The following is a 23,908-nucleotide window of genomic DNA, read 5'->3' as shown; positions in this document are numbered from 1 at the left end:
CTGCATATCCTCATGTGGAAATAACTGGTGGGAAACTGCCATATCCTCATGTGGAAATAACTGGTGGGAAACTGGGAAACTTAATATCCTCATGTTGAAATAACTGGTGGGAAACTGGGAAACTTAATATCCTCATGTGGAAATAACTGGTGGGAAACTTAATATCCTCATGTTGAAATAACTGGTGGAAAACTGGGAAACTTAATATCCTCATTTGGAAATAACTGGTGGGAAACTGCATATCCTCATGTGGAAATAACTGGTGGGAAACTGGGAAACTTAATATCCTCATGTGGAAATAACTGGTAGGAAACTGTATATCCTCATGTGGAAATAACTGGTGAGAAACTGGGAAAATGAATGCATGTGGAAATAACTGGTGGGAAACTGGGAAAATTAATATCCTCACGTGGAAATAACTGGTGGGAAACTGGGAAACTTAATATCCTCATGTTGAAATAACTGGTGGGAAACTGCATATCCTCATGTGGAAATAACTGGTGGGAAACTGGGAAACTTAATATCCTCATGTGGAAATAACTGGTAAGAAACTGCATATCCTCACGTGGAAATAATTGGTGGGTAACTGGGAAACTTAATATCCTCATGTTGAAATAACTGGTGGGAAACTGGGAAACTTAATATCCTCATGTGGAAATAACTGGTGGGAAACTTGGAAACTTAATATCCTCATTGGAAATAACTGGTGGGAAACTGCATATCCTCATGTGGAAATAACTGGTGGGAAACTGGGAAACTTAATATCCTCATGTGGAAATAACTGGTAAGAAACTGCATATCCTCACGTGGAAATAATTGGTGGGTAACTGGGAAACTTAATATCCTCATGTTGAAATAACTGGTGGGAAACTGGGAAACTTAATATCCTCATGTGGAAATAACTGGCGGGAAACTGGGAAACTTAATATCCTCATTTGGAAATAACTGGTGGGAAACTGCATATCCTCATGTGGAAATAACTGGTGGGAAACTGGGAAACTTAATATCCTCATGTGGAAATAACTGGTAGGAAACTGCATATCCTCATGTGGAAATAACTGGTGAGAAACTGGGAAACTGTATATCCTCATGTGGAAATAACTGGTAAGAAACTGCATATCCTCACGTGGAAATAATTGGTGGGTAACTGGGAAACTTAATATCCTCATGTTGAAATAACTGGTGGGAAACTGGGAAACTGCATATCCTCACGTGGAAATACAGTATGAAACTTTGACACCACAATCTCTTCATTGCATGTCACTGTAAGGACCCTTAGTGAGCAGATGTTACACCAACCTTTGTACATATGGGAGGTCTGGGCATATTTCCCTGTCTGCAGAGGCGTACAAAAACCTTTCTCCATACTCCATCTGGAGATCGTGTTTTACCACAGCAAGAGCAGATGTGGGGCTGTGACCATTTTCAAACAGCCCTATAAGGGTTTCCTGTACTTTCCCCCCCACATCTCGGTGACGGAGAGCATCCGCAACATATAAATTGTGGTTGTGATGATTAGAAATGCGGACCTCAAAAGGGAATTCGGGCATGTGCTGGTCTTTGGTCCTATGAAATATATAAATGTATACTACTGAATATTGCTTCTAAGACAGACTAAAATCATGAATTACTGGATCAATAAACTCACTTGCTCATTTGCCCCCTAGCAGACTTCAGCAGGACATGTAGTTTTGCTGGACAGCAGGTGTTTTTTGATGCCCTGCTGTTTGCGGTCTTTATGTTGACCCTGTGCTGGCACATGTAACTTGCCTTGGCAAATATGTAATACAGTTACATTAATGTCCAGAGGAAGGCTTAATGATAATTTGCTTTTACATTATTTTTGACTCTTACCTTAAAAAGCACACGGCGTCCCAACCTAGGTCGAGTAACATCGACTCTCCATGTCACCCCCGATGACATCTTCAGATTGGTTAGCCACTCCTGGGTTTGTTCAGGAGTGCCGACATCCACCCGTACAGTGGCATCAAAAGCAGCGTGGTCTCCCAATGACTCGATTGTGTCATCAAGGTAGCAGACATGATATTTGTACTGACTAGGTAGCCAACCCTTTGAAATAAGAGTCAATTGGAAAATGGTAGCAATCTAGTTGAGTGACACATTTTGTCAGCTAAAGTGGGACACTACACTGTGTAAAATGATTTATAAAAATAATGGAAACATTTCAAGAATCATGATTGTTTATTGTCATTGTATCATAAACTTGCATACAATCAATCATTACAACAATGTTTCTTTTTGACCAACTAATTACATAAATAATTCAAACTACAGTGATTATAAAAAGTATTCACCCCCTTGGATATTGCAATTTTACCAGTTTTGTCTTTACAAAACTGCTTAAGTTTTATTAGGTTGCACAGGGAATGGGCACAGACAACCCTTTTTAAAATCCAGCCATAAATTATTGATTGGATATAGGTCTTGGGCACACAAGATCATGTGGGTGGGGGGTGGGGTACCTGTGTGTGTGTGTGTGTGTGGGGGCAAAAAAGAGAGAGAAAAATATAAATATAAAATAAATAAATGAAAAAAAAAAAAACCTGATATTTGAGTTTGATTGGTTATGAGGAATAGAATGCATCCTGGTGGCTTACTCAATTCAATTAAAAAAACTTCATTTATCCCCGAGGGGCAATTTTCCCTATGCAGGCATAGTGACATAGAAGACATAACAGGATATGGATAGAAACTGTCTCTGTATCTGCTGGTAGAGGTCCACATACTCTTGTACCTTCTACCAGATGGTAGGAGAGTGAAGAGACTGTGGCTGGGATGACTGGGGTCGGCAACGATCCGCTAGGTCTTTCTCCTGCAGCACTGACTGTAAAGGTCTTGAATATTTGGTAACTTAGTACTTCAGAGATGTACAGCGTCTTCCAAAGAGCAGAAGTTGAAAGAGATCATGGCTCGGATATGAGGCGTCCCTGATGATCTTGGTTGCTTGGTTCAAGCTGCGTTTAGCATTCAGGGAATGGACTGATGGAAGGTCACAACCAGTGATGTTGTGGGCTTTGGTGACAACTCTCTCTAATTACCTCTTGGTGCAACTGTCAGAGCTCCCATACCAGACGGTGATTGAAAATGAGATGATGCTTTCAATGATGGCTTTGTAGAAGAGCACCACAAGGGTTCTGTTGACATGAAACTTTTCTAGTTGTCTTAGGAAATAAAATCTCTGATTTGCCTTTTTGATAAAGTGGGTGGTGTTAATGTCCCATCTCAAATTATGGCTGATATGTGAGCCAAGAAATTTAAAAGAGTCAATCAAGGTTACAGGCTGTTCACATATAATAGATGGGGCTTTGGTATTAAGCCACCTTCTCATGTCCACAACCATTTGGTTTTTGAGGCGTTAATATGGAGCTTGTTTTCACCTCCTTGTGGTACTGGGCCCATTTCACTGCCTTGTGGTACTGGGACTCATCATTGTCACTAATGAGGCCGATGATGGTGGTGTCATCTGCATACTTCAATACTTTGACAGGGTGATGGTGAGATCTCAAGTCATGGCATGATGTTGTAATGTTAACCTTGACTGATTGAATTCCTATTCCTTAGGAAGTCCAGTATCCAATAACACAGAGCTGAGTTGATGTTCATGGCTTGTAACCTAGAGAGTGAACTCCTAGGTTGATGGCATCTTCCACAGATCTGTTATGCACCTTCATTGCCACTGAAGTGAGGTTTGCAGATGGGAGAGTACCACACGTTCAAACACCTTCATTGCCACTGAAGTGAGGTTTGCAGATGGGAGAGTACCACACGTTCAAACACCTTCATTGCCACTGAAGTGAGGGCAACGGGCCTGAAGTTATTAAGCCTAGATGTTTGTGTTGTCTTCGAGACCGGTATGCTTGTAGAGGCTTTAAAACACTGTGGAACTACACACTGCTGCAGAGAGGTGTTGAAAATGTCAGTGAAGACAAGTACCAGATCAGCACATTGTCTAAAAACAGCAGGGAAAAGCTGATCTGGTCCTGCTGCTTTCCTGGCCTTCTTTTTTTTTTGAAAGTTTGCACACCTCTGCCTCCTGGATGACCATTCTCTTTCCACTCCACTGCTTGAGTTTTCTACGTAGCTGCTCTTTCCTTCTCCTATAACTAATTCACTTCTTCGGTCCCTCTGTGCTGGTACAATATTTTGTGTTCTCTATAAGGGTGGCGTCCTCTATATGGGTAGGCCTACCATCTTTTGTGTTCTCTGCACTCTAAAAAATGCTGGGTTATTTTTTCAACCCAAACGCTGGGTTGAGGCTGTTGGGTCATTTTGTTTGGTTGTTTTTACTCATATTGGGTCATTTCTGTAACCCAGCTTGCTGGGTTGATAGTTTATCACTGCTGGGTTGATAGTTTAGGGCTGTGCTGCCTCCTGTCCCCACCTGACATGGAGTACACTACCCAGCACCAGGGTGACTTCAACACTAGTGTTAATTTTGTCACCTATTTTTAATTTAGTCTTAGTCTTGTGACAAAATGTCCTTTTTAGTCTTTGTCATATTTAGTCATTCAAATATCATTTTTGTTAGTCAAGTTTTAGTCGAAAAAGTAAAAGTCTCGTAATTTTAGTCTAGTTTTAGTCATAAGAAAACTAAAGGTATCTTAGTCTTAGTCAGTTTTAGTCAACACATTTTAGTCTTTTTTTATAACAAATTATTTCTGATTACCATTTCAGTCAAATAGTGTTTCACACATCTCAATTTTCCAACAATATTGTGTGTCCACAGGGCTACTCGTCTGTTATAATTACTCATTCTGATTTTTTGTCAGTCAGTATGTTTACATGCACAGGTAAGTCGAGCTACAGTTATAGCTCGGCTGGGATTTGACCATAGACAGTAAAGATTTGACTGGACCACTGTCATATTAAGTAGACCAGTGTTTCTCAAAGTGTGGTCCGGGAATCACTGGTGGTCATAAGCTATCTCAAGTGGTCCGTGAGCAGACGTGGTAAAATATAATATAGATGAGTTGTTTGCAATATTGAACCAACTTGTATGTAAAAACAGTTCTGCAACACTGTCTATGTAAGATATGCCAGTTTAAATCATACAGTATGAATCCACACAATAAGCAAAGTGCAAAGACAATAAGCAAGGTGGTTCAGTGAGTAGGCCTATAGTGTAGACTAATTATAGGCTACTGTTGAAGTAGGCCTAGGTCTAATCTTTTTTTTTTTTAGCTAGGGTTAGTTAAGTGGTCCTGAAACTGAAAAAGTTTGAGAAACACTGTCGTAGACCAAAGTATTAATGTTTTACTCCGCCTCGCTAGATGGCGATATGCGCCCAAACACAACACATTCCCCAAACAGACTCTCCATCTTAGCCATAGCTAACTTGCTAGCGAACTTTCCATATTAGCTTACTTGCTAGCAAACTTTGCATCATCAGTCTAACTAGTTAAATAGTTGACATTACATGATGAACATTTTCGTATGGACATTCTGGTGGATGTTAATTTGTATGAGAGAAGCTTCAACTTCTGGGTATGTAGCATTGTGGCATAAAGCTTTGGTAGTTAGTTGGTAACTCTGGCAGAAATCTCCAGTGTTCTTGTTCCATGTAGTTTCGTGTTGCAGCCACAGGGTTGCAGCAACAGCACGTGAACTAGCCTACAGGAAAGCTGTTTGCGTATGAACTCATTCGAATATTTTGAAAAGCGTAACAGCTAGATATTTGTCTTCTCATTTTGTAGACGAAAAGGAAGAGAGATTTTATCTTAGTTCTTATTTCATGCAAAACATTTTAGTCTCGTCTTTTTTCGTCAACAATAATTCATCTTAAGATAGTCTTAGTCAGTGTTTCAGGACATTACTGCCGTCTCGTCATCGTCTCGTCTTAGTCATGAAAAAAAAGGTCGTTGACGAACATATTTCCTCTCGTCTCGTCTGACGAAATTAACAGTAGGTGTCAGTACTCTCAAATTGATTGCTTCGTTTTGTCAAAATACACGAAGAATCTCGCGAAGTAGTTGAGACAAGACTCACAGGGTTGAAGTTTGGCAAAGTATCTCCGAGTGATGATGGGAGTATGTCCTTTCACTTATTCTGCAGGTGAGGTGCATGCATAGTTAAGCTATCTGTCTTTTAGGTCATCCTGCTAGAAAATCTCTGAAATGTCTCTTGTTTGCAATGCTAGTGTGGGTACCTGATCTGCACAGGTTACCAGATCTGCATGATTACGTCATAATAGATGATGTGTCGCTACCTCATTCGTCCAAAGTCGAGAGTAGAATTCGGCTGGGTTTGAAGCGTAGCTGCTCAAGCGATGCCTGAGGTAAACGTTTTAATATTTAAAGTGGACCCTTTCACAGCAATAGTGGTGTGATTGGCTGGTTTGTGTGACGTCACCTACGACTGGGCTCTGAACGCTGTCTGATTAAAGGTCCAGTATGTAGGAAATAATGGAAAATAAACTGTAACCATTCCAAAAATGATCACCATATGTTGTCAGAGAGTGAGGAAACACGATGAATTGAAGTAATGGCTTATTTGACAACATTACTCTAACCAGTGAAACCCCGTAAAACCCATGAAATAAAATCAGTTACGGGGCGGAATCTCTTGGAATTTTAGTTTATGTTTTGAGCGATTAATTCTAGAATAAGCGTATTAATAATGGGCTACTAGCGTCCTCCTATTTGGGTTGCCAAATTAGCAAAGGCCAACTGTCAACAGCTGTCAGTTGTAGTCATGAGCATACAAGAGGCAGGCAAATTTCCAAAATTAAAACAAGAAACAAATTAAGTGGACATCGGAGGAGCTTCCTGAGATGGTGGCGTCTTCGATCAAGCGAAGAATATCAAGTCTGACGCAGAGCTGGCCATATTTCTCCACAACAGGTAGCCTATGCTAAACTTCATCTGCATCGCTAACTTCAGCTACATATATTACGTTGGCTAGCGCCACCACTTCTCAATGAGACGTGGTCTGGGAACCAAACGTTCATTTTCTCGTATTTGAAAAAAATGCCCAGATCCGTTTATTGGGTGCCACGGATGTCTATCAAATGCGTCTGTGCATAGCTCATCATCGTCTTGCTTTCCCACCTGTTCTGTGATTGGTTCCCTATCTCAGGCGAAAATTTGCTCCATGGTCTCCAGGCTGCCTTAGCAGCGTGAATCAAATCGCGCGCAAGGCAGCATGGGAACACCCAGGCTAGGGTCATGGTTGGAGAAACGTTAAAGCAGCTGCAGGTCAACTAACGTTAGCTAAGTCTTCATTACATCTGGCAACCCAGAAAAGGCTCGCGTCTGGTAGTCTTGAGAATGTTCACCAGTGTTTTGATTTTGGCCAACAGAACGTTAGGTAACAATCCTACAAATAGCACCTTTAACCCTGCTGTAATCGCGGGAAAATAAGCTAACTTTAGGTTATACTTTGATCTATTTTTATGTTTCTTAAGTGTAACGCTATTGCATTGCTGTTTGACAGTAAAATCAACCGTACAGTAGCTCATATTTGCGAGTTACTTAGCTAATGCTATTGTATTGCTGTTTGACAGTAGTGAAATCAACTGTAAACTAGCTCATATTTGCGAGTTATTTAGCTAATGCTATTGTATTGCTGTTTGACAGTAGTGAAATCAACCGTAAACTAGCTCATATGCTAGTGGAAACATCATATAGCTGCTAAGTATAACTGCAGCAGAAGTTTATTCTTCATGCCGCTCTCAGAGTAGTACTTCCGTTGTCAAAAGCAATCCTCAGCCAAAAGCTATATTTTCTGAAAAACGACTCTTGGATATCACCTTGTCGTGGGAAACAGCAGATCACCACCCTCCAGTTAACAACAACTCTCCACCGATCAAGGTAAGTACATTAATTACTTGAATTTACCGTAACAATTGCTTGATAACATTTTTGAAGTTACACAACTATCACTTCCTTTCATGAAAACAACGTTAATCAGTCCTTTGGTCTTATAAGTAATGTTACCCTAGCATAGTTATTTCGTGAGAAGAAATGTAAGTCTTAACAGTGGCTAGCTAACAGTCTAATTTGTGAATGGGTTTTCCAACTCTCGGTCAGAGTCAATCTTACAGTTGTAGACCTATGGAACCGTTGTTTTTTTTACGTATATCGGTAGAGTTAATACATGTGTGTTTATTAACCTTTTCCTCAGTTTATAGCTAAGCGCCACGGTTCATTAGCCTCTGGTTTGTGGTCAACCATTTGCGCGTAGAGCGACGAGCTATTAGGATTTATGAATGGGTTTTCCTGTGGCCATCACTCCATCGAGTCAATCTTAGTTGTAGACCTATGAAATCGTTGGGTTTTTTTTTTTTACGTGTATCGGGAGAGGAAATACAGATCGTATTGAAAGCATTTTCCAAATCGTAGCTTACTAGTTCGCTCGCAACAACAGCAAAAATGAAACATGGAGAGTGGATGTCTCCGCAGAGACACCACTGTTACATTAGATGCGCACTCAATCGCAATTCGACGCAGGGAAAAAAAGCTACGACTAGTAGAAACGAAGGTTAATTGGATTAAAGCAAAACTTGGCCAAAAACATTGTGCGTATTGAATAGCGGACTATAGCCTAACCAACGAAAGTAAAGGAGATTTGCACCAAATAAAGGCAGTGTTGTGGGTTGTGTTTCTACAACATGTTGGCACCAAAGTTAATTTCTGTCATAAACGGAGTAAGCTAAGCGTTTTCTCCATTGTCCACTCGATTTTCGCATAGACCTGTACCAGGCAGCCACAGCACCACACTCTTGGGGGCATGCTCATGAGCCCCCATGTTCATGCCCTTAAGACTGTAGTGCTGTGGCTGTCTTGTAACCTGCATATTGTTTTTATTTTTTTCCTATTATTACACTCTACGATTTTCCAAAATAGTAAAGGGGAATTCCTGCGATTTCCGCATAGACCTCTTTACCAGGCAGTTACAGCCGTACTGCCCATGTTCATGCCCCAAGACTGTAGCGCTGTGGCTACCTGGTAACTCGAGCTAGGTGAAACCAACTGAAACAGAGATTTATGAGAATTCTGTTTTAACCAAGGACTAAAAGCGTCAGCGAATACATTTTAATCATAAACATGATAACACATGAAAACTTCCTGTTCTAGTTCGATGTATGTTATACACAGCAGTGTTCATGCTTTTCTATGTATGTCCTTGTGAAGTTTGTATGTCCTTGTCAATGATTGTCCTAACTTTGTTTGTCTTTTGTTGTTCTTTGTTGTCCGTCAGGCCTCAACGGAAAAGACCACCTTCAGCATTCACTCCACATTACTCCCGGCAGAGACAGGTGTCTTGTCCTACTAACACCCCACTCGTGGCCTGCACCTTGATGTGGTGAGTGGGCTTTCAACTATACAAGTCTTACTTTCATGTACCGAGTTGAATTGAACATAGCCTCACTTGGTGGCCCTGTCAGTGCTTTGTAAAGTGTTGCATTAAGACCACAAAAAGTCTCAAAAAGCATCTAAGCTAACGTTCATTCCCAAACACCCACTAGGCTACTTCAATACTCTATTTTCAAAATTAACGCACCCGTGATGATCTATATCTAAACCAAATATTTTAGAGCGCACTTTGAGAGATGTATCCAAGGCAGGGCTGTACACATAATCGTAGTATTGTTTGTTGCACGTGCTACAAAAATCATTCTGTGCAATGGAAGATTTACCAACGTTACACCGGTCTGATACAGTTTTGCCTATGGCTATACATGCGTGAGACTGAGACGCCTGTTTATTTGTTTTAAGTGCGTGCAGGGTGTGAGAGGGGAATCAATGTGCTTTGATTCCAGCTTGGTAGTTGTAGTAGTCTGTGAGATTAAAAAGCGTGTGTGTTAAGTATACAAACAATGACGCCTTCATTATGGCTTTCATTATGGCTGCTTTAGCAACAAACCTTAAGCTACTGTGTAGTGGGTCCCATTTAGAAGTGACTACTTCATTCGCGCTTTCCGTGATTCACGGAGCTGCGTGAATTTTATCAAAACTTTGCCACGATGTGGCAGCTTAAGTCCGCTTGATACTGTAAGGCGTAAGCCATTGGTTTCTAAAGGAGATTTTATATGTCGCCAGCATAGCCATTGACAATTTATGTTGTAAATAGGCCTACCTGTAGCTTAGGGAAGCTAACAGCTTTCTATTAGGATCTAGTTTGTTAACAGTTACGGTTTTGTCATAACTCCCTGATGCATTTTTGCATTTAGAATAGCCAGAGCGTGGATATCTCAATCGGAAAATTAAACAATATCGGGCGCCTACCATGGACTAGGCTGGGTGAATCCAGCCTGATCTGCCGGCAATTTATTTTTTGATTTCTTAAAAGATTGAGCTTGGTATGGTAAAAGCCAGACTAACCATGGACCTCAGTTACACAATGCAAGGGAACATGAATCAGCTTATATTTGCACGAACAATAACGGACAACAGCTCTTCAACTTGGCCCGTTAAAATGTGTATGAACAGTCTAGCGACGCATTTCATGAAGGCCCATTTGGACATGTCAGTTATTTGCACCACTGGTTAGATGTAAAACTGCATTTTGTTTCAGACTACTGGTAAGCTTACTTAATTTGTGCATTGACAATAAAGTATCACATGAACTAAAGATGACTAAAATCTTATGTAGAAGAAGAAACATTAACAAAAAATCTATCCATCCAAAAATGACCTTTGTTTTTGATAGTTCCATGCAGTTTTCAACAGCTGACAGAGATGTTTTTTGTTTATTAATAAATAAATAAATAAATAAAAATATAACATTATGCTGATACCTTCTGCTTTTCCCAAATACAATGTAGCCTACAGGTGTAAGTGACCTTTCATCAATCCAGTTGCAATGGATGAACTGTGATGAACTGCCCTTCTTGTGATTGTTTAGAGATTTTAAAGGTTTTATAACAATACTACAACTTTTTTGGCTATTCTACAATCTATTCACCTTTGCAGCGCCAGTAGGCTTATTTCTATGCAGCCGCACACACACACAGGCATGCCAAACAAGCATACACAAAAGTTTCAAGAGTGGGGGGTGGAGTAAAAGATGGATACAAATTAGTGTGATTTATTTTCACAGAACGGATGTACAGAACTGAGCAGCGGTCATATTTTGTACCGCTATGCGGTACATCTAGTTTAAAAAGCAACTGCAGCTACATTGTGCGTCTGCCCTGATTCTGATACCATGGCGGTATTAATTAAACCGTGGTGGGCCATGAATATCTTTACAAGATGCAACACACATTGGGGAACACTTTAGACACTAATAAACATGTCCACTGTTTTCTCTGGAATTGTTTTGTTTTTTGTAGTCATTTGTGGTAATGGATTTCCAAATGTATGGACAAGCTTCATTTTACTGTTTATATGTGTAATCAGCTGATATTAGAAATTATGTATTTTAGAAATGTATATTTAATTAGAAGCAAAGGTAGCCTAGACATCATATTACAACAGTGGCGCGTTTAAACTTAAGAAAACATTGATTTAAACTAAAGGTACAAGTAAGATTCACAGAAATGAATTTAATTTGCTGCCCATTTTATTCACACATGTATAGCTCGTCAATAATTTCTTTAGTCTGATTTGGTTTTGTCAAGGGTTGGGTTAACGACGTCAATGTTTCCGGTAGTTTGCATGTAAATCATATTACAGATATTGTAATGTCCGATTCACTGACGAATGTTGTCGGGCTGTAAGCTTTTATTTATATATATATATATATATATATATATATATATATATATATATATATATATATAATTAGGTGGCAGTGCAGGATAAGAAATAGAAGAGCCGTATATACAGGCTAGAAGTTTGCACAAATGTTTTCTTTAAATTACAAACAGTAGGTAAGACTGCATGTTTTGGTGGCTAGCTGGGTAGTTCTGTATTTCAAGGTTCGACAGGCTAGAAGTTCGCAATTCAAATTTGCACCGGAGCTCCAAGCGGATTTCTACACGCAGCCTTCAACACTGTTTACAGCTCTTTGAGTCACGGTAACATGTATTTTTTGGTACATAGCTAATTTAGATACACGTGTGGGTGCTTGTGTTTCTTTAGGAATCCGCCGTCTTGGTTTGTATAGAAATGAATATTAAGTGACACACGTAAGAGGTTGGAAATACATATCATAACACCCCCAATTATCACCACTTTTGTTCAGAAATTCTAAAACAACGATGTTTTTTAACACTTCAAAATAACATTTGCTAAATTAACCTTACATTTTTCAGTAGCCATAGGTGTGTAGATTTGAACAAAATCTGGTTTGGTTCTTAACGGGAGCATTTACTGCCTGGAATATCCGATTTTGTTTACCACGCTCAGAGTTATAGTGCTGGCCTGATGGGTCGCCTATTTACACCGTTTCAACGGCACATGGACGGTTAGACCGAGAATTCTCGTCGTGAAATTAAAATTCCACTGGAGCTCCAAGCGGTTGTGTACACGCAGCCTTACAACACTGTTTACAGCTCTTTGTACAGCTCTTTTGTACACGGTCACGGTAAAATGTCATTTTTGGTACATAGCTAATTTAGATACACCTATGGTGTGGGTGGTTGCGTCTCTTCAGGAGTCCGCTATCTTGGTTTGTATAGAAATGGATATTAAGTGACACGCAAGGCGGTGGAAATACGGGACCGACGGTAATAGGGGGAGTTCCGATACATAACATCGATGTTTGATGGCTAGCTATTAAGTGAGAGTCTACGCTAAGGTTGGAAATACGTTCCTATAAGTAAGACAGTACATTGATGTTTGGTGGCTAGCTGGTAGTTCTGTATTTCAAGGTTTGACAGGCTAGAAGTTTGCAATTTAATACTGCAACTAATGTTTTATTTGTTTATATTACAAAAACGGTAGGTATAGCCTATCGGTGTTTGGGTGATTGGGCGGTTTGCCGGCTAGTTCAATATTTCAGACACTTGCATTCCTTCCTGTACGTTGGGTCCTTCAACAGAAAACAATAAACTCAGGCAAATTATCGAACAGCAAACAACATTCTGACCAATGAAATTCTGGAAGTGCAATGGCTAATAGACCAATCAGAATATATTTTATTTATTTTGTGACGTAATCATGCAGATCTGGTAACCCGTGCAGATCAGGTACCCACACTAGCATACTGTGTCTAGTGTGAGTGAAATGCTAACGTTAGCGTAGGCTACTGATGATGATGCCTTGTTTGCTAACGTTAGCTTGATATGACTGCAGACAACTTTACTTATTAACGTTAACGTGAAACATAACATGACCTTACCTGCTGGTATCGATGCCTGAGTCTGTTTGTAGACTTTAAAATGGAGACGTGATACAAGAAAACATGTTAGATTTATAAACACATTATTTGTACATTTCAGCTGTAGGCTTGTAAGTAACAACAGCAAATTAAGCTATAACTTATTAACGTCTCAGAACTGCATATGTGTGATCGTTCATCATTTTGATTTCAGTTTTACAACCCTGTAAGTTAGGCAGAAATAGGTGATGTAACGTTAAACCACAACGAAGATAATATAATAGTCGTGATCGCAAGTAATTAGTTACTGAACAGGAATACTAGAATATTTCTCTATCAAAATGTCTGAGAAAAGCGTCTACCTACCGCATATATTTATCTATCAAAATGTGAGAAAATCCCGCCAGTGTCTAATTCTAATTCTAATGACAGCCGCGAGTGGCAGCCAGTGACAGCCGCTCTATTTCTGTTTCCATGCGAACGAACGCCGTGTCATGCGGAAGTTAATCTAAACTGGGTTGGAAAAACGATAGACGCGGGCGAAGCCCATCTTTATGCAAATTAATCCGTTGAACGCGAGGCGACTCTCCAATGAAAGGAGAGGGACCTGGCTGCCAAGGGGGCAGGCGAATTCCCGGAAGTAGAAGAATCGACGTAGGCTGGAGGGACCACCTCTCTGCTAACTCCCATAGAAGTCCATTCATTCTAGGATTTTTTTGAAATACCATAACTTCATATAACATATATCCTGTGCCGATATTGTAGCTTCTGTGTAATCTACATAAACACTACAAAGGCAAAACAGACTCCATTACCTTGTCCGTAACGTTGGTTACCCGTAAGAAGAATGGTTAGCTTGTTCGGTTGGAGGGAAGCTAGCTTTGATGTAATCTCTCTTTCGCGCCGTAGGGAGATAACCGTATTGTTTGGATAAGAAGCCCAGTCCACCTTACTGTCTGACGGTAACTCATAAGCAAAACCTAGCATACACGACCGTATGTTAAGGTAAAGCATTACACGGAGGCAACCTAATAATAATAAAAAAAAGTAAACCTAATTAAAAAAAAAAAACGGCACTAATCATTTCAGAGGTTTTCGATGGATTGACCATAGTCATAGGTGAGGATGATATTAATAATAATACATAAATAAATGTTTAACTTTGATGACTTTAAAGGCGAAGGAAGTGTGAGAAGAATTTCTGTGTATCTATCATATGAGTTACAAGAATCAGTTCGATGGCTAACGTCACGAAGTTAAGTGTGAGTCTGCGCAGTACTGGGGGGACCAACTGAAAAATCGTTCTATTTGACTCAGTGCCCTCCCATTGAAAACGACGGAGTCTGTTCGTCCATTTCTTTTACTGTCTATGCTGGCTGCAGACCTCTGGGGGAATAGAGTGGTGAAGTCCCGCCCCTTCCGTTTGCCTCCATGGGACCTATCTTTCAAAAAAAATTGAATGGCAGTCTATGGCGAAAAATAAATTATTTTCTGGTCCCGGTTGACTTGTGCCTTGAATTACCCATATGATGTTTGTCAATTTTAAAGACAAATTTTCATGTAAAGACATTTGCAGTTTGTTTCGTAACTATTGAATTACAACATTGTGAAAGATCGTAATTCCAACGACTACAAACCCATCAGTCACGCTAGTGACGTTAGCTCATTCACAGCCACACTAGATTGTACAAGCATACCAGCGACAGGTCTTTTTGCCGAAGAAAATACCATGAGTCAGGATTAAACACATCAGGTAAGTTGTATTCGTCCATAGACTGTACATTACATACTGTTAAGTGACATAGCAGGCAGCAAGATGCAACCGTTAACTAGCATAACAGCTCTTATCGTTTCATTACGTTGGTGACGTACATCGTTCGAGACGAGAGATGTAGTCCACTGAGTGGATTCGCACAAAACCAACATAACTTTTGAAGTCTATCGAACAACAGTACTTTCTTGACGTGAAAAATTATCTTTTAAATTCACACACATCATATGTGAAATTTGTGGCACAATTCAAACTGGACCAAAAAATAATTGTTATCTCTCCATTAACAACCGTTCATACTTTTTTGAAAGATAGGTCCCATGGACCGGAACGGCAAGAATAAACACACATGGTAACAAAAATATTTGAAACATGTCTAGCTTCACTCAACACATTAACACTACGATACAGTGTGATTGTAAAGTTGTATGGTTCACTGTGTTCAAAGTCGATCTTAATAACCCTCTACATCTCGACCAACTGATGGTTGTTATGGGAAACTAGTGATCTGTCGTCTAGCGGAAAGTTGTAGTCCACAAAGTGCTCTCACACAAAGTTTAACCGCATCAAACTTCTACCCGCTCAATTGTAGCATTCTTTACACGAAAATGTATATTAAAAATTCACAGACAACATATGTTCACATTCATGGCACAAATCAAACGGGACCAGAAAATAATTATTTTCTCACATTCACTTGCATTGACGATTTTTCAATCTAGAAGTCCAGCGGAAAGGGCGGGACTTACCAGCTCTATTCTATCAGTGGAGCTCCACTCAATAACGGAAATACGTCACCTCCACTTGAATAAGGAAGTAGTCGCTGAAATAACGTGAGACCTCAGGTTTGTGTTATTTGTGTATTTGATTATATATATATATAATTAAATTAATTGTATATTAATGAATATTAGGTATTGTGATATTCCGTTAACTTAGGTAATTTTACGTTTTTCGCGTTTTTCCTCTGAACATCGACCGATCGTAACTAATGCAGAAAACGAATTAGCGTTACGTATTAACATTGTTTAAGATCATGCTCCTCCACTAGGCTTTTGAGGTAGTTTTAATAAAGATACCAAAAGCAATGATTTATTGTACTGTTGTGTGTTGTAGTTCTGTTGTTGTTCGAAGAGCATGTACACAATATAGATAAAAGTCAATGGTGTAAGTAGCCTATAAAGTCACTGGCAACAGCAGGACCAGAACAGATGGCACATTTATAGGAATACAGTAGGCTACAAGCAATACAGTAGCCTAGCCTACTTTAATAGATCTATGTAAATTAACAAGGGAGTGTGTGTGTGAGAGAGAGAGTTGGCACATTTGTAGCATACAGTACAAGCAATACAGTACACTTGAACAGATCTAAAAACAAAAGTTTACATTTTGAAATTGAAATGAAGAATCAATAGGAACCAGAATTGATAAGTAGAACTGGAATCAGAATCAATGCTATTTGATTTTTTTATTTTTCATTTGGAAACGATCTTTGGACAAATGATGTCATTGCCTGAATGTGAAGTTCGTCCCGTACATGAATAGAAAATGTTTCGTGATCTTGGAAGGTGGTAAATTGAAATGTGAACAAATTCATGTTTTCAACGTCCATCTGGACAAACTGTCTGGCCAGCACCTCCTCCTGCTCTTCCGCCTCCATGTCCAACACCCGTGGCAGCCAATATTTATTTTTTATCAGCCCACTGTTTTCATCCAACCAGTCTGCTGCCTTTTTTGCCTCTTCGAAGAGCTGAGCAACAAACATTAAAAGGCAGTTCAGTCAATTAAATTTTTTTAGTGGAAGGGACATTGCACTACCATGCCAGGCCTACGCCTACCATGCTCTCACTTGTTTGATGCCTCTCCTGTGTGCAGCAATGGACACTTGTGTACTGTAGGTCTATGTGGGGAGGTCAATAGATGATAATGCATAAAACAGTGTTAAAACATCATAGATCGAATGCGTGTCTATGCAAGAGCCTGTGTTTGTGGTGGTGGTGGTGTGTGTGTGTGTGTGTGGAGGGGGGTTCTGTGTTTTAGCGGTCTCATTAATTAAGGATCTGCATTGACCTGATGTTTAATGTGCAATATATAATCCCTTACCCATTTAGTGTTCTGGTAGTCTTTGCTGAGCTCCTGTATCTCACGCAAACGCTCTTCTCTCTAATACAAAGACAGACATTGTTCATAAGAGTCCCAAAGTGAGTTCACATTCATACTTGAGGTTAGTTGAGATACAACATAGAATAAAAATTAAATAGAAAACAACATTGTTAGGGTCATTGTCATCCAGATTGGGTGGTTCAAACATCATAGATCTAATGTGTGTGTCTTAAGAGAGTGACTGGATGTGTGGTGGCGAGTGGGTGGGAGTCCTGATTAATGTTTGATGTGCAATATATAACCCCTTACAACTTGTGTCCTCACCTTCTTCATTGAAGTCCTCTAATTCACTGAAACTCTCTTCTCTCTAAGATTGAGACAAACATTGTTCATAAGAGACGCGAGTTCACATTGACACTTGAGTTGAGACACAACTTAGAATTACAATGGAAAAAAAAATAGAATAGACAACAACTTTGTTTGGGCTATTGTCATCCAGATTGTATGGTTAGTGAAGAAATAAACACCTGTTCAATGTTGACACAGCTGTCACACTGGACTGTTGGAGCTGCTGTTGGGGCTGTAGGAGCTGCTGACGTTGCTGCTGGTGGCCCTGTTATCACAGTAATGAAAAAATGTAAGGTAAAAAAACTGAGAATGCTGCAGTTAACATTACTTAAACTGTCAAATTGAGGCAAGACACTTACCAACTATTATCTGCCCATTACCATCCTAAAATGACCAACAAAAAAAAAAAATGTGTAATGTGTACTGTTTGTCATAGCAGTTTTATGCTACTATCTCTGCACAATTCCATATCATAGTACCATAGTGTCCAGCTTCCTTTTTCGTGGCACACTGAAAACAGGTGCCACACTACCGTCTGCCATCTTTCTGCCCTCCTCTGTGAAATGTGCGAATCTTCTTCCATGCCTGTAATTGAACAAATACATGTTTTGTCCTTGCATTTCTCATTTCGATTGAATAGTTATTAATACAGGATTATTCACAAATTATACCCCTCGATCTCCAGATTCTCCATTAACACTGTGCACCACCACCTCCTCAGGTAGGGCATGTCATGCTAAAGAAGAAAAAGTTACAATGCATGGAAAAGGCACAATATAATGATTCAATGAAATTAAATTTACCACATTTGTTAGATAGCACTTACTATGGAGAAATCAAATGGTGTCTCCAGGGCGATGTACCAAGCATACTGTCAATACAAAGAAATATTAATGGCTCCATGTTTCAGGTGTAAATGTGCTTGCATTAAGCTTAAAAACAGTGTTCTCTGTTACACTGTTAGTGTGCCTAATGGGCATGGTGTGTTACTAAATGCAAGCTTAGCAACTCACCATGATCATGAAAATTCCACAGTCAACACCAAAATGTTGCTGTGGGAGGCCCTGTTACAAGGAAGAACATGCGCAATGAATAATTTTAGTAATTATGTTGTTTCCTAATTACATATGCACTAATTCTTAACTGTTATCACCTCAATGTCCAGCCCTGTCTGTTCCTGCCAAGGTCCTGGTGCTATCCTCTGTGCAAGAGCCCTGTTAAGAGTCAAAATAGTATTAGAAGGAATCTCTGAAACAATACACATAGAATATAATTCAGCGCTTATGCAGCTCTGACAAGCAAATAGAACGTGATTGTCAAGAGTAGTTACTTTAATGTGGGCAAGTCAGGGGAACGTGACTGCCCAGACACTGACTAGTATTTTGATATGGCTTTTGGCTAGTCAGGGGAACATGACTGCCATGGTAAATCATCCTATTGTAACCTCAAAATGTGTTGATAAGACTTGTGCCCAAAGCCTTGTTCTTTCTTGGCATACATCGAGTCCATGAACAAGATTAATCTTTTCAGTGGCTCCATGACCTTAGGGAACACAGTCTTGACAATAAGATGGAAGTTAAAGCTTTTTCCCCCCCTAACATCAAGGTTACTGAAATTTACTACTGGGTTTTACAACCTTTTAGTCAATATTGTTGCTTGACAAACTTTTTAAGGATGCCCGGTCACTTACACACAGCAGATAATGCCCTCGAGTCCACAGAGGAAATATCAGTGTCTTCTTCGCGTAATCCACCTTAAAGAATAATTTTTTAATTTTTTTTATTGTGAATAATTTCATTTCTGTCCGTATTCAAGCTACATGTATGCCTGCATACTTACAGGAAGACTATGCAGAGGGTCACAATCCATGGGTGGGAGCCATGTTGGGGGCGTGTGAAGGTCCATGATGAAAACATCTTTCCCCTACAGAAAAATACAGCTCTGTTGTTGTGTCTGTTACAGTAGACACTACTGGCAAAGTTATCATTCAAAACATGCATGCAGACATACCTGAAGTTGGACCATCTCCTGAACCAACCTCAAACAAGCATTCCCCACCTGTAAAACAACACCTTTCTTAAACCTTTCTGGTAAAAATAATGTGTCAAACCATAAAGAGACAAAAAGTATCTCACAGACAATCCGACCGTACGTGTGGTAGACAAAGTCTTACCATTATTTATAGGACTAAAACAAGGTATTCATGATGGATTACATAGCACCTTGTCTTTCCATAACCACATATTTTACCCACCACAGAGTCCATCTCCCTGTTTGTCCCCAAGGTCAGTAAATTCTCCCTGGTTAGACATGTTGGACCAGCTTTAACAATGAGCTCATTTGCTGGCCCACTGTCATTCAGTACGTAGTTGAACTGTTAGGAAGACACAACCAAAGAAGTGGCACTGGTAAAAATGCTTCAATTTAGCAATCAACCCAGAGAAAATGTACAGACAATATGGCAAGTCTTGTTCAGAAAAGTTTAGTCTTTAATTTATACCAGCTTTTCCTGAAGGGGATGAACTCCATTAGGTCCCCACGAACTTCTGCAGGGCCTGATATTAACAATGACAGTCAGTGCTGCACAGTCCTGCCCACAGTGAGTTGAAGCGTTCAACAGACAAGGTTCACTTTGCAGTGACACTTCAATTACAGGTGGCTGTAGACCTTCGGATGACTTTGCTGTGATGTTCTGTCTGGCAATTGCTTTTGCATGTTTTAAGATTAGGTAAGAAGGACAAAACAGAAAACAACATTATGCGATTGTCAAAAGACTTTGTAACGGAAATTATGTGGAAGATGTAAAGTTTGATGTTAACCTAGTAGCACTTGGCCCAAGTCTGACAGGGTGACACTGTTCAGGTCTTGAACCTGAAGACCCCTTCTCAGCTGGCGTTTCAGCAGTGTGTTGTTTTGCTGGTTGTTCCTGTGCTCTATGATGTTCCGCATCAGGAAGATGTGAGCAGATGGTCCCATGTTGTTTAGAAAGTAATTGTTCTTCCTCAAACAAGCGAACAGTTGCTCAGCCACCTGACTGTTCAGAGTTGCCTGCAGTTCAGGAGCAATGAAGATTCTGCGCAGCACATCCTGTGGATCTTTTGTGTTTGACTGGTGGAATTTGTCATAGAGGACGTAGTGCTTTCCTGAGCCTGTCACAGGATGGCCATTGGAATCTGGTTGACTGAGTCTCTCTACCAGCCACGGGAGATGCACTTTAAGTTGTCCATGTGTGACAGCCTCTACATTGTTAGTTGTTGGCTCAGCAAGCCTTCCCTCAAAGGGCTGAAATGGAGGGTTGTCTGGGACTCTTAGATTGGTATGGGCTACCAACCCCCGCGCAAAGTCATACACACAGACATTTGGCAAATGCTTCCACGACAGAAGTACATCAGCAAAGTCCCTGGGGCTTTCAGCTCTTAAATTGAATTTAAGGCTGTAAACAATTCCATGAGGGCACATAATGACAGACCATCCACCTATGAAAGAATAAAATATATATGTATAGATGTGTGTGTATGTATATTTAGTCTAACTTCCTTCTCTACCGTGATTTAATTATTGTAATAAATCTACATTTTCACATTACTCACCAGAGGCCCCCCAAATCGACTGAAACACCTTGTCATAGGTCTGCCTGCTCTTCATTTCCCCCCGTAACCGGTTCACAAGGTCCATGCGTGACCCCTTTGTGTCCATGTTGCAGGATTTGCACAGGTTGCGAATGGTGGACACCTAAAAATGATTTGAATTCATAATCTGTGTTTCCCATTAGTCGTGGGAAGTGGACATACATTTCATTGAAAGTAAGAAAAACAAACAAAAACAATCATCAGTGATTGTACCTTTTGCCTCAGCAGCTCATCAACCAGGCGGTCCTCTGTTATATCGCATAACTGAGGTTTAGCCGAGCAGCTCTGCACTGGGGCCTTTTCGAACTCGGTGTTAAGCACAGTACTTCCTTTACGAGTCTCCCTTCCGATCCAAGGTGCCCAGTTGTCATATGTTGGTTTAACAACAAATGGATTCTGTGAAGAGACTTCATGGGATACATTGCCATTAAAATAATGCTCATTCTGAGCAGAAGCACACAGCTTCTCCGCTGTGTTTTTATAATCTAGACAAACTCACACTCAAAAAATCCTCGGCTGATCATGTGCAGATGAACAGATTCCCAGAAAGCCTCTATGTTGTGTTCACCGCGAAAGTCATCCCTAGGTTGTTCCAGCTCACTAACTGGATTTTGTAAAAACACAATACAAGATACATGACATCACTGCATATGGAGTTACGTTAATAGATGGAACCTAAAGGGAGACACACCCTCAAAATTGAACACTCCTTTCAATTTACACAAGAGTATTTGTACTCTGTGTTGCAGAGTGCCTCAAATTGGCAGTATCCATGAAAAATTAACTCATTGGCTGGAAACTTCATCTTTAACAAAGTCTCAAGAGAATTGATGACTCGGGACACAGACACATGATTCTATAAAAAAAAAAAGAAGATTATTAGGGCCTCACACCATGCTCAGCTCATAAACCTGGCACTTGACACTTTTTACAAATGGCATCTCTTGCTGTCAGGCAACTTGAGTCACAGCGCCTTGTATAGCTCGCTGCTTCACACACACCTGAAGATTGTGTCTTAAATACTGACACAGCTGCAGCGTCAGGATGACGCGGTCATTGTAGTTGTGCAGGCCATCTGTCCACTCCTGGTACCTGTACATCATTTGGCATTTGGTGCACCTTCTTCTGTAAGTTGAAATGTCTAATGGACATAGATTCAGATATTAGGGTATACAATTAGATGTATGTGTAATTTCAAAAGATGTATTGAACTTTGTGTGACACCTTCCATGCCAACTATTTTAGCTTTGCTGGTGACTCGCACAGCCTCCTCTAAGTTAGGGTTCTCTGGACACAACTGGCAAGTTGTTTCAGTCGGAAACAACTGCTGAGGGTAATGTCTGAGCTGTGACCTCTTCAGGAAGAGTGGCAGGTATTTTTTGCTCCCATACACATACCTCACAGTTCTTTCCATCTCTGTGGTAAGAGGAGTTGATGGTGGTGATGCTGTTGTTGGTGTTGCAGTCATGAAAAGGTGTTTTTCTGTCTGAAAAAGGTGCCACTTCGCAATATGTTTATGAGGACAAGATGTGCGTGCCTTTGCACAGGGACAATGCCAGGTGTTCTTTTTTCTGTTGTAGGTTACTATTACCCTGCCCAAGGTGCTGTAGTGGTGTAGCCTTGGTTCATGGATTGAAAGGCAAATATTGCTTTTAGAACCATCAAGTTCCACCAACACACACAGGGGGGCCTGAGCATTCTCTGCTTCTTTTTGTCTGTGTTTACACACTGCCACCTTGGAGTCATTAAAAAAATTTGCTTAAGAGCATTTCGTCTAGGACCTGCTGTTGAAGTGGTACCTCGGTGGCAGAGGTGTTGCAGTACTCTATGGACCTGATGTGGTGACAGGTGCTATGAGTGAGGCCACTCCGCTGGGCGAGCAGGTGGTATTGCCGGCAGTCCTCCATCTCACACCTTGTAACTTTTGTCTGGCCCCATGTTTTTCTCTGTACATGTATTGGGACAGAAAAACCGCAAGACGTTTTTCTGACTGCATACAGGCCTTTGCTTTGGTCTACACATGTACCTTTTAGGTGTGACTTTGCTGTTATGTCTTTTGGTAGGCCATGTTGACTTTGTATGTGTAGAGCCAAATTTTTTTTTGTATAGAACAAGGGTGCAGTGAGGGCACTTCACATGTCGGGGCGTCTTGGGGGGCGCTGTATGATTACATGAATAGGGGTGGTCTGCAAGTGCAGGGTGGAGGTTGGACTGGAGGTCAGGCAGTGCAGACTGGATGTCAGGCAGTGGAGGCTGGAGGTCAGGCTGTGTTGAGCGGAGGTCAGGCTGTGCAGACTGGAGGTCAGGCTGTGTTGAGTATAGGTCAGGCTGTGCAGACTGGAGGTCAGGCTGTGCAGACTGGAGGTCACTCTGTGTGGAGCGGAGGTCAGGCTGTGCAGACTGGATGTCAGGTAGTGGAGGCTGGAGGTCAGGCTGTGTTGAGCGGAGGTCAGGCTGTGCAGACTGGAGGTCAGGCTGTGTTGAGCATAGGTCAGGCTGTGCAGACTGGAGGTCAGGCTGTGCAGACTGGAGGTCAGGCTGTGTGGAGCGGAGGTCAGGCTGTGCAGACTGGAGGCTGTGTGGAGCGGAGGTCAGGCTGTGTGGAGCAGAGGTCAGGCTGTGTGGAGCGGAGGTCAGGCAGTGTAGAGCGGAGGTTGGGGTGGCATATGTTCAAATGTCTCCCCATGTCTACTCTTCGTACCACTGTACGTTCACAGTTAGGGCAGTGGTAGTGACCAGCAGGACGACATGGTTCCCTGCACCTGTGTAATATTTGGTCTACACAAAAAAGTGATTATGTTAAAAAACAACAACATCAAATACAATTGTA

The 23,908-nt window shown here is 40.8% G+C and overlaps 3 protein-coding genes and 1 long non-coding RNA gene across 5 annotated transcripts; all 4 read right to left on the bottom strand.

Annotated features, from left to right (window-relative positions):
* Nucleotides 1-17,330: 17,330 nt before the first annotated feature.
* Nucleotides 17,331-18,949, bottom strand: LOC125300197. The gene is made up of 9 exons (XM_048251903.1): nt 18,894-18,949; nt 18,603-18,663; nt 18,463-18,513; nt 18,276-18,320; nt 18,121-18,185; nt 17,929-18,034; nt 17,809-17,833; nt 17,629-17,714; nt 17,331-17,468 (listed from the first exon to the last, which is right to left on the bottom strand). The coding sequence occupies exons 1-9, from the start codon at nt 18,947-18,949 to the stop codon at nt 17,331-17,333; spliced, it is 633 nt and encodes a 210-aa protein (XP_048107860.1).
* A 194-nt stretch (nt 18,950-19,143) lies between these two features.
* Nucleotides 19,144-19,998, bottom strand: LOC125300901. 2 transcript variants are annotated; one of them, XR_007194633.1, is made up of 5 exons: nt 19,950-19,998; nt 19,704-19,823; nt 19,460-19,507; nt 19,289-19,372; nt 19,144-19,202 (listed from the first exon to the last, which is right to left on the bottom strand). It is a non-coding gene; the product is annotated as an uncharacterized LOC125300901 (long non-coding RNA). The 2 variants fall into 2 exon arrangements; XR_007194632.1 differs by having other exon boundaries at nt 19,460-19,823.
* A 265-nt stretch (nt 19,999-20,263) lies between these two features.
* On the bottom strand, nt 20,264-21,786 carry LOC125300196. Its single transcript, XM_048251902.1, has 5 exons — nt 21,770-21,786; nt 21,578-21,682; nt 21,292-21,485; nt 21,040-21,181; nt 20,264-20,925 (listed from the first exon to the last, which is right to left on the bottom strand). Exons 2-5 carry the CDS (start codon nt 21,600-21,602, stop codon nt 20,264-20,266), a joined length of 1,023 nt encoding a protein of 340 aa, XP_048107859.1. The 5' UTR covers nt 21,603-21,682; nt 21,770-21,786.
* Nucleotides 21,771-23,566, bottom strand: LOC125300195. Its single transcript, XM_048251901.1, is given in 6 exon segments — nt 21,771-21,934; nt 22,080-22,219; nt 22,291-22,826; nt 22,828-23,208; nt 23,312-23,511; nt 23,555-23,566. Coding segments are annotated over 6 exon segments (1,413 nt in total). The 3' UTR covers nt 21,771-21,790.
* Between the last annotated feature and the right edge of the window lie 342 nt (nt 23,567-23,908).

Source organism: Alosa alosa, chromosome 9 (assembly GCF_017589495.1).
Source record: "Alosa alosa isolate M-15738 ecotype Scorff River chromosome 9, AALO_Geno_1.1, whole genome shotgun sequence".
Taxonomy (NCBI): domain Eukaryota; kingdom Metazoa; phylum Chordata; class Actinopteri; order Clupeiformes; family Clupeidae; genus Alosa; species Alosa alosa.
The sequence above is the reverse complement of the archived record's forward strand: the minus strand, read 5'-3'. Positions and strand labels throughout refer to the sequence as shown.

Coding starts and splice junctions, on each gene's coding strand:
- LOC125300197 (XM_048251903.1), bottom strand. CDS start 18,949: ATGTATGCCAAGAAAGAACAAGGCTTTGGGCACAAGTCTTATCAACAC. Junction 18,321..18,462: donor GTGGAATTTTCATGATCATG/GTGAGTTGCTAA, acceptor TTGTATTGACAG/TATGCTTGGTACATCGCCCT. Junction 17,469..17,628: donor GCTGTGTCAACATTGAACAG/GTGTTTATTTCT, acceptor TCTCAATCTTAG/AGAGAAGAGAGTTTCAGTGA.
- LOC125300196 (XM_048251902.1), bottom strand. CDS start 21,602: ATGATCAGCCGAGGATTTTTTGAGT. Junction 21,486..21,577: donor CAGCCGAGGATTTTTTGAGT/GTGAGTTTGTCT, acceptor TATCCCATGAAG/TCTCTTCACAGAATCCATTT. Junction 20,926..21,039: donor GTCGATTTGGGGGGCCTCTG/GTGAGTAATGTG, acceptor ATTCTTTCATAG/GTGGATGGTCTGTCATTATG.